This window comes from Spea bombifrons, chromosome 3 (genome assembly GCF_027358695.1).
Source record: "Spea bombifrons isolate aSpeBom1 chromosome 3, aSpeBom1.2.pri, whole genome shotgun sequence".
Taxonomy (NCBI): Eukaryota; Metazoa; Chordata; class Amphibia; order Anura; family Pelobatidae; genus Spea; species Spea bombifrons.
In genome coordinates, this window is record NC_071089.1 from 58,004,470 (window position 1) to 58,014,221 (window position 9,752).

General features: G+C 37.6%; 1 protein-coding gene across 4 annotated transcripts; it reads right to left on the reverse strand.

Moving 5' to 3' along the window:
• Positions 1-455: 455 nt before the first annotated feature.
• On the reverse strand, positions 456-8,378 carry VGLL2 (vestigial like family member 2). Of its 4 annotated transcripts, XM_053460697.1 has the most exons (6): positions 8,048-8,378; positions 7,714-7,823; positions 7,330-7,379; positions 6,499-6,817; positions 2,110-2,631; positions 456-1,449 (listed from the first exon to the last, which is right to left on the reverse strand). In XM_053460697.1, exons 3-6 carry the CDS (start codon positions 7,339-7,341, stop codon positions 1,409-1,411), a joined length of 894 nt encoding a protein of 297 aa, XP_053316672.1. In that variant the 5' UTR covers positions 7,342-7,379; positions 7,714-7,823; positions 8,048-8,378; the 3' UTR covers positions 456-1,408. The 4 variants fall into 4 exon arrangements, with proteins under 4 accessions (XP_053316672.1, XP_053316673.1, XP_053316674.1 ...); XM_053460698.1 differs by lacking the exon at positions 7,714-7,823; XM_053460699.1 differs by lacking the exon at positions 7,330-7,379.
• Positions 8,379-9,752: the final 1,374 nt, after the last annotated feature.

A 9,752-nucleotide genomic window follows, 5' to 3' on the forward strand; every position in this document is an offset into this window, starting at 1 on the left:
CCTATAGTTCAGCAATCATTTGTATTTATTTTTAAGGTTGATTACCACACTATACAAAGAGAATGACATGAAAATATTAGGCAGCAGGTGGAATATTATGGAATATGATGGCACTATAGAAGTCAATAAATAATAACATACTGCATGCTCAGTCTCTAAAAAAAAAAAAAGCGGGAATTTCTGTACAGGCTGTATCACATTTAGGAAGACTACGTTGAATGGTCTGCATGTTGCGCCATCAGTGAATTAGAGCTACCTGGGCAAATGGATTGCACTATGCCCTTTATGTACGTACCTGGACACAGCAGGAAGCCCTCAGGGCATCTGTTCAATGAAATGTCACGGTACATTATGTCTATTATGTTATGAGTCAAAATGGAGTAAGTAGTGGAAACAGGTATTTGTAAAATAGGCACATCATTGTTTAGGTATATCCTTGTAATCACAAAAATAGATGAAGACTGAATATATTTATTCACCGAATAGCACAACTAAACATATTAAGATACTTTAATGTATAGATTCTGAAATTAAATACAATGTTCACTGTTTTCCAAAAACAAATTAAAGTGACCTTACGGCAGCAGCAAACACACACAAATAGGAGCCCTAGAGATCAACTGTCCATACTGTGCTCCGTGCAGATCTCCTTACAAGTTGCTGCTGCTGCAGTTGTTCTGCATACAGGCTGTCCACATCCGAAAGGGTTTCTCCTTTCATCATAAAATTCTCCTTGTAAAAAAATAATTTGCAATAGTTGGGCTAAATCCTGAGTGCCACCTTGGTTGTCATATTTCAGGCGTTTAAACAGTTGTCCGTTTAACAGCTGCATTTCTGTAAGCTTTGGGGCAGGTGGTTACAGATAGCTCCTTGCCATTCACCACATAAACGGGATTGGATGTCCACATATGGGCCACTGGATACAGATCTTTAAAGGTTACGTGCACTTACGTGTCTCTGAGTGTATTTTTATATATAATAATATTTATACAAATACCTAGATTATTAAACCGGTAGCCTGTATGGAGAGAATATGAATGAAAAGTCACATAGGCCTAAAAAAATATTCACAACACCAAAGGAACAAAAAATATATTGTCCTTGTCATTGGAAAGCCAGTGAATTTATATTAATATATTTATATCTATATAATTTTTGGTGGCACCAACTCATTGGTGATAGCAACTTCTTAAATAAAAATAACATCAGTTCTTGAAAGGTCCACAACATAAATGAAAAAAATCTTTTCTCCTAAATGGCATGTTTCTTTTTCTGTGTATGTGTATACGTCCGGTTCACATGCTCCTCGGAGTGCAGTCTTAGTGCTTGAGTGCTGTTCATATTGGTTCTGGGCCTTGATAGTTCCTGGGACTGGGATAGATGGTTTGGTTTAAAGTCTTTGAGAAGATCAGCTCAGGAGGGCTCCACCACAGAAGGAGTAACGCCGAGCTGCAAACCAAGATCACAAGCTGTTACCACCAAACCAAAGCAACTCGATGTCAGCCAAGGATGTTACCAATTTAACAAGGGGTTTAGGATCTACATGGGGCAATGGGTTTTAAAACCAGTACAGATCTTTGCTTTTATCCTGTGGATGTAAACCTGGTAATAGGGAAGTAGCAAAAGAAAGGCAGGAGAAACAAAAACATATAGAGAGAAAGACATAATACAGAAAGGAGGAAGATAGGGGAGGAGAAGAGAGATAAAAGCACAAGATGTTTAAGGACAGAGTGAAATGAAAGCAAGCAGTGCCATAGCAGTTAGAAACTGGCAAATCATAAATCATATAATAAAGAAATAAGGGGTCACTTTTTTGGACTACAACTTCCATTATGCACAGTTGGGCTGATGGGAGTGGTAGTCAGTACAAGATGGGGTCTCAGCTAGAGTAGACTCTACAGAATGACTTCATGTATGAGGATGATACTTGCATGCTGTCTCTTTGTCAAACACATCCACACATATACATAGATATGTGTGTTTGTGTGTGTACAAAATTTGTAAGTCAGTGACAGAATTTTGCAATCTGAAAACATGTATGATAGGGGAGGCCTTTGCAACTGTCATCAATATTTTACTGCCACAACAGCATGGGAAGGGTCCTGTTACCTGCATCAACATTGAGACCAAGGCTCTGTCCCATTTCTCCAGTTGGCCCTGGGAAAGGACCCGGCGCTGTCCATGCAGAAGTGGCTGGTTCTCCCTTGCCAAGATCACACTGGGCTGCAGCTGGTGTTGTTCCCGCTGGAGAGATCCGGTGAGGACGGACTGAGGCTGGGACAAGCAGCGAGCTGTAACGGGGATCAAAGTGCGTGCTATAAACCTCATGCATGCTGGCTCTTGGGTAACTTGATGCCTGGCTGTTTATTGCTCCTCCAATTGAGTATGGATGGTGGTGGTGGTGATGATGGTGTGCATGGTGCCATGGCTCTGGGGGAGCTTGGTGTAAGTGGCTGTGTAACGAAGCTGTGGAATAGGGATCTGCCCCAAATGGGATTTCTGCATGGGGTCCACTGAGAGGACTGGCTAGGCTGCTGCTCAATGATGAGGAGGCCGTGACTGCAGGTGGCTGATAGCTGCTGTTCCAAAAAGAAGGGGGAAAGCTTCTCTGGTTCATCGGATAAGATGAGTCTGGGAAAAGACAAGGACAGTTGTTAGTGATCAGTAACTCGCCATCTACTGGTTTTCATATTTGGTGCATTGGCCACAGACTAAGGGTGTTCAACTCACTTCTGAGCTTCATAGGTTCTAGAGTTTCAGAAGATCTTTTAGCAACAGGAAATCATGCAATTAACACTGCGCATTACTAAATAATGCCTTCTGTTGCTCTTTGTTGATGTTAGTGATACCTGTTTATGTGCTAACATATTTACATAATAAGACTCACATAAGCTTTCAAGACCTCAGATTTACCATCTTAATTTCTTGTGAGGCCCTCAAGCGAACATGTCTTTTTACTGTATAAACATGTAAATTTTATTTCGATCTTCTTTGGAAGAAATCATTCAATATTCAATCTGGAAACCTGTTGTATTTGTGGACTGCAGTTGAACATCCTGGTATTGGCCAGCAATCCAAAAAGTCCCATAATTATTCTATTCAAAAGAATATTGTACTTATATATATATATAAAAAAACCTTACAGAGTTTACATAATATTTTAAAGTACTGAATGACCTTTAGTTTGCCAGAGTTAGTTTAGTTTTAAAATAAGTTCAAACTATATATATTCCAGCTTTTTTGCTCAATTGTAACTTCAACTCAAAATACTATATATACTGATTGGATCTGTGACTATTTTCTGTGTACCTTTTTAACTTCACATGGTAACATGAACTGTTTGCATGTTATTAAAGGAACAGTCTCTCCGCAGTCCACACTGACCTCACCGTAAAAAGTCACATTTTCTGGAAGTTAAATATAGATGTATTTTGGGAAGGTGCAACGCATCAGCTTAAGTTTAAGACAGAAATAATAGTAAAGTGAAAAAGGGTAACCTCACACTTAGCAAAGCATCACTGATATTGAAAGTGAGTACGTATCATTTTAGTATTCTATAAGCCTACCTAGGTAATGTAAATGAGGCTTAAAAGTAGAAAATAATAAAATGACATCAAGAGTCATATACCTATTCATTTAGAGTCAATGCGACTTGCGAGTGTAAAGGAAACGATCAACTGCCTACATAATGTTGCAAGAGATAACAGCAGCTCACAGTGTGAAAATAAACAATTAACAATATTAGAAGCAAATTATCAGGCTAATGATATTGACATTATGCCAAAAAACCAATGCTTGCAACACATACAAAAACAAAGAGCATACACAATAATACTTTGGGCTGTTAAGCATGTTTGGCTTCTAGTTAAGAATAGTTAAGAATTAACAAAGTATTTTTTTTTTCAAATTTAAAATTCTCTAGTGGTTATGAGTACAAAAGAAGAACAGCTGCTCAGAACATAGCTCTGCGCTTTACAAATTATTATGCATGCGGTATAAACAGACCAGATTTTGACGATTAATTTAGGGGACGGTGCTTAAAATGCTCTATTAATTTACGCACACGGGAGCAGGAAGTATACATTGTACTGGTAACAACAACAACAAAAAATGATATCAAAGCGTAAATGACCAGTTTTACCTAAAGCGTATATTTTAGCTCATATTTGGGATGGGAATTTTGAATGTGGTATTGGCAACGTGTTAAACCACTCATGATATTTAAAGCAAAAAAAAAATATATATTGCTAATTGCTATACTTTTATGGGGTACTTCTGCATTAAACGACGAGAGGCAGAAGCCTTAATTTGGAGACTCGCTCGTGGAAATTGGGACATCTGGTTCTAAGGTATGGATGCTGATTCCATTACTAGGCGAGGTTCTACTATAGAACCTTTTAAGAATGTATTTGGGCAAAATGGTGAAAGTGATGGGCTTACTGAAAATCTAGAATATACTTGACCGTACACACAACAATATGTTATAGATTTAATTTACCAATAGTACCCACCAGGGATGGGTCATCAAAGACTCAAATTGGCTATGATCATTATTTTAGTTAGCCTGCTCTTTGTAGGATTAATTTCAACATGTGCTACTAGTTCACTAATTAGTCTTTTTGTGAAATGGTTCAATTCTGACCTTTTTGTTCTTCTGATCATATGTGTTTGTTTTTTTAAATTAGTATTATACCATGGGCCCAGTTTGCAGAATAAAACGAATAATGTAGCATCAGTATAGATAGACCAATGAGAAACATGACAGATCATGTTCACATTCCAGTAATGAATTTCATTTTTGGTGCAATTATAGCAGGTAAGGCATTTATTTGCTGGTTCTGAGGTTATCAAGGGCTGGTCATTAAATATTTATTAACCGTCCTGTGGTATCACAATATTTTCCCTTAATGTGCTAATAATGAAGGTTACATGGGCCCGTACAAACCACTAACACCATATAATCTTACTTGGTGGTTTCACAATACATAAATATTGTTTCTTTTTTTATTTATCACCATTATTTACTCTTAGTATACAGTTTTTATATAACCAAAAAGCACAAAATCAGTGTTCTCCCCAAGGTGTCCATCCCAACACGGACCACCCCAGCAGGGCATTAAAGATTGAGTAAACTGTTGACAACTATCAGGTACCAAAAAGAATACCTAATAGGAGGGGCAAAAAAAGTATGTAATATTAAATTACCAAAAAAACCTAGTGCTCTGGAACCTTACAAAAGAAAAAATAAAGAATATTATTTAATAAGTCCATGTGGACCACTGATACACGTGAGTGGGAAGAAATAACTCAAAACCTCCTTTAAAATGTAATTTGGGGCTGATGTTAGGAAACCTACGGCACAAAGCTAATTAATAATTTGTCAGTTCTCAAATATAAAAATCAAGATTTTCGTCTAGACACCAAATAAAACTTCACGTTTTTCAGAAAGCTTACTTAACCCTTTCAGTGTTTAAATTCCATTAGCAGACTTTGAAAAACAGTTTGACATCTACTGCGCAGCTAAAAGTGGCCGCTGTCATTGTCAGCCGCATAATGTTCTATTTCTTCTCCCCTGAGCAAATGGCAATGACAAACATAGATACATAGAATTTAATAGCGGAGAAGAGCCATTCTGCCCATATGGTCTGCCCACTTTTCCTGATGTATGGACTCTTAATCAGTCCTTGGTCTTAAATTCAGATCTAAGGCTAGCGATATGCCTATCCCCTGTTTGGTAATTCCCTTACTGTATGAATTCATACAGAATTATGCTACACTTAATACCAGTACACAAATTCTCAAGCCGCTTTTTTGCTGCTGCCTTTACTATTAAAGAGTTGGCGTTTAAATGTATTCTTAAGTGCCTAAAACACTATTACATTTTTTTGTAAAATAACTGAATTGCTTATCTTAAAGATGACAAAAAATAAATAAAATTATTTCTTTCTCTAAAAGGCACTTTTCATACATGTATGAATTCATTGTACCGATTGCATATAAATTTCACATTTAATTTTATAGAGCTGTTTTACAAGATACAAATAAACACAACTGATGTACCATTGTCATGTATTTTCATTGATTTGCTAAATATTGTTAATTATTATTAATGAATTCAATTAGCTTTCTACTAATCTTGAGGCTATGACCCCTCAAGTAAGCAAAATGTTATTGCACCTATTTACTGTATAACATAACAAATACAGTCTCCACTACTAGTGCGGATACATTCAGTAAGTAGACTTCTATTAACCTTCTATTATTTATCCCATACACAATGTATTTTCAAGCTAATTGGTTTTGCCACCTAAATGTAAAATTCCTATAATATAGATAGTTTTCTATTTTTTTTTGTCCATGTAATAACTGATCACTACTATTAAAAAAATAAGTCTAAGGAAATCAGAGACAGATTAAGTTTATCAAGGCATGATGAGGTTCAATGTGGGGTTTCAGTGGGCGATCGGTATATTTTGTTGGCAGCCCAGTCCCACTTACCCCTCCAGGAGTTGGAGCTGCGGGAGCTCTTGCCATTGGAGCCACTGGGCGAGTAGCTGCTGGACTGACTGAGTGCCCGGCTGAAGTGCTCATCTACCACCGAGCTGATGTCCCCCTGGAAGTAGGTGAAGAGGACACATCTGGAGTTGATGTACTCTGCCTCGGGGGGTCTCTCCTTGTCGGGGCTGCAGTCTTCTTCTTTGATATTGGGGGGCACTACATGGCTGGAGAAGGAGCTGCCGCTGCTCACGCTGCTCACACTGCTGCTGCTGCTAGCGCTCTCTGGAGCTTCTTGCATCTTGGAGTAAAAGGCGAGTTTCTATATAACACAATAAGAGAGCGACGCTCATCAGTTACATGTTACATCGCAAAAAGAAACATCGCAATCCCCACCAGGGGCCGGCGTATTCACAACCGTGCGCTATCGCAGGTCTAAAAGCCATGCACCCTTCGCGTAACAAAGCAGCCAGTTACCCTCTCAGATCTAGGACGGGCACACCCGGTGCTGTCTCGGAGACTCCGAATTCTTCCTAGCGAGACCCCGGGTCAGTACAGCGCTCCAAACTTACTAAACACAACCAAGCCGCTTGTTAGCGCGCGTATGTGGGATCCATAAGAACGCGTTAATAGATAGGGATCTAACAAGTTATTGGAGGCGATACACTATGTTTGCAGCGCCTCGTGAATATCAGCCAGAAAAAAAATATATAAAATAAAAAATAATATATATTATATCTCAAGATCCACTACATAAGTACCAGTCAACTCCACACACTCCCCAAATCCACTGCAAATAATACATCGGTACATCACCCATATTAATATAATTACCTTCGCGTACATTACTAAAGCTTTTAACGAGACCGACGAAGCATTTAGTTCTGTGAATGAATAAAACAACGGGGTCGGTTTCAGATCGGGGCTGAAATGTCTATGAATGAAGAAACACGTGCAACAGACTGCAACAGGTGCAGGGTATGGGAAACATCCCAGCAAATATTTGACACATTTAAGGGGGGTAGAAAAAGTAGCAAAGCGACTAATATTTCCAAACACACACACCCGAGGAAGGAATTACCCGAAAATAACAATTTCTTCCTAAATACATCTAATAGGATCCTTTGTAAAAGCAAATCACTGCCATGCGATCACATCCACCATGCGAAGTTCTCAGCCAGCGCAGCTTAATTGCTTAGTAAATATTATTCTTTGCACCTAATCAATGCCTTTGGAATAGAGGACGGTGTCATTTAAAGTCACTTTACTGGCGATCACACACTGACAACAGCAAGAAAACCGACAGAATTCACACTTAATGACATTTTCTGTAGGAAGAGAACATCTACAGATCAGAGAATACAAAAATACAAAGTCATTTTTTCAAATGACTAAACCTCATAAAAAATAAAAATAATGATTATATAATTTTATTAATAATTATTATATATTATTATAATATATGTATATATATATATATATATATATATATATATATATATATATATATATATATATATATTGTATTTTATTGTATCATTGTGTAACGTACCTGATGGTAAGGGCTATAAGCTGTTGCAAAGTAAGGCTGAGGAGGACCATACACTTGATACATAACATCCAAACAGCTCATGGCTAGAAAAAGTTGATGCTGCTAATGTTGGCTTTGTTGATCGCTACTTTCTTCGTGTTCTTTACCATTAAGGTTCAGTGTTCTTGTAACAGAAAAGCTCCTGATGTTAAAATCCTTCATAGAACGTGGATGAAGTCGGGGTTGATACATGCGTGGGGCTCCACAGTGGGATCTCTGCAAACTTTCAATCCGTAGCCAAGAGCAGCGTGACAGCAAACTGACTTCAACGTGGGACAAGTGACAGTGCGCCAGGTAGCCGGACTGCCGCTGGAGGGCATTTAAATCCCGCGCATGCGTAGTGACGTTCCTGCCACACTGGGCAAGTGGAGAGGGGGAGGTGGGCGACGAGAGGTGGGAAAGCTGACAGACAACCGCCTGGGGTGTTGTTCTTGCTTTTGTGTCAGGAAGATGTTATTATTAGGGCTTTAAAGAGCCTGGATCACGTTGTAGTGTATGACCAGGGATAGGTGTGCTGGTGTGGTGTTTACTTATAGATCAGGAATTTGGGGCAGTTTTCTATATGAAAGCATTTTATGGTCCTAGTGAAAAAAGAAAAAAAGCTTGCTATTTATTTCCAATTCCAGATGCCGCCATGTGCAGTATTAAAGAACAATGCTGTGGGGATGCTAATAGCATGTATCATAGAACACCCCCCCCAAAAAAAAAAAAATATATATAAAAAAAATCAAAATGGCAAGAATTATTCTAAATCAAGCCAAGTAGAAAAAAGTGGCCATATATTGTGAAGAAACAGGAGAAACTAAGAATCTTAGTACAATGTAAAGGTTAATGTATGTCCAGATTGTATCATCTTTAACATGATTGGGCTAATACATCCGGTTTTATTAATAAAATATCATAGAAACAAAAAAAAACACCACAAAACTAAAAAAAAACCCTTTATTAGGAATTACGGTATATACAAAAATGAAAACCATAATAATCATTGATTGGTAGTGCTAAATTATATAACAAAAATAATGTAAAGAATGTGCCCACCTGCTTAGCAAGTCAGGAAATGTATGTACTTTAACATAGCTTTGGAGACAATTTTCATACTTTATTAATATCTATATCTATATATATATATATATATATATATATATATATATATATATATATATATATATATATACACTTCTTAGAATATTCATTTAAAGGGTCTGACTTGGCAGACTAAGAGGAACCGTTACAGTAGAGCCCTGCACTCTGTGGGACTGTAGCAATATTTGTACTAGCCACAATTAACAATTACCTGGCTGGTATGATACCTCTTTGAATTTGTCTAATCAATACTAATTATTTACCTTCCACTCGTAAGGTAAAAGTGTATATGCCAAAGCTGTTTAAGTTTTAATGAACAGTTTTTTTTCTCTGTTACGAAACCCCTTTTAACACAAGAAGGTTTAAGACTGGAAGAATACTGAAGAATAGACAGTACTTCTTGTGAACATTTGGAACAATAAAAGTCACTGAGATTGTCAGTGCATTAAAAGCTAAACCCAGATAACTTAATGGTAGCAAACATATCTGTGCATGCTATAATGGAAAGGATTGCAGTAATATCATCTGGAACACACTCATGATTTTGTTTCGGCTGACATATATATTAGAAATAGCAGAG

What these genes read in the sequence shown, in the direction of transcription:
- VGLL2 (XM_053460696.1), bottom strand. Translation starts at nt 8,128, where the DNA reads ATGAGCTGTTTGGATGTTATGTATCAAGTGTATGGTCCTCCTCAGCCT. An exon ending in CTTATAGCCCTTACCATCAG is followed by an intron (nt 6,818 to 8,047) that starts GTACGTTACACA and finishes TGTGTTATATAG; the next exon opens with AAACTCGCCTTTTACTCCAA. An exon ending in TGGTCTCAATGTTGATGCAG is followed by an intron (nt 1,450 to 2,109) that starts GTAACAGGACCC and finishes CTTGGTTTGCAG; the next exon opens with CTCGGCGTTACTCCTTCTGT.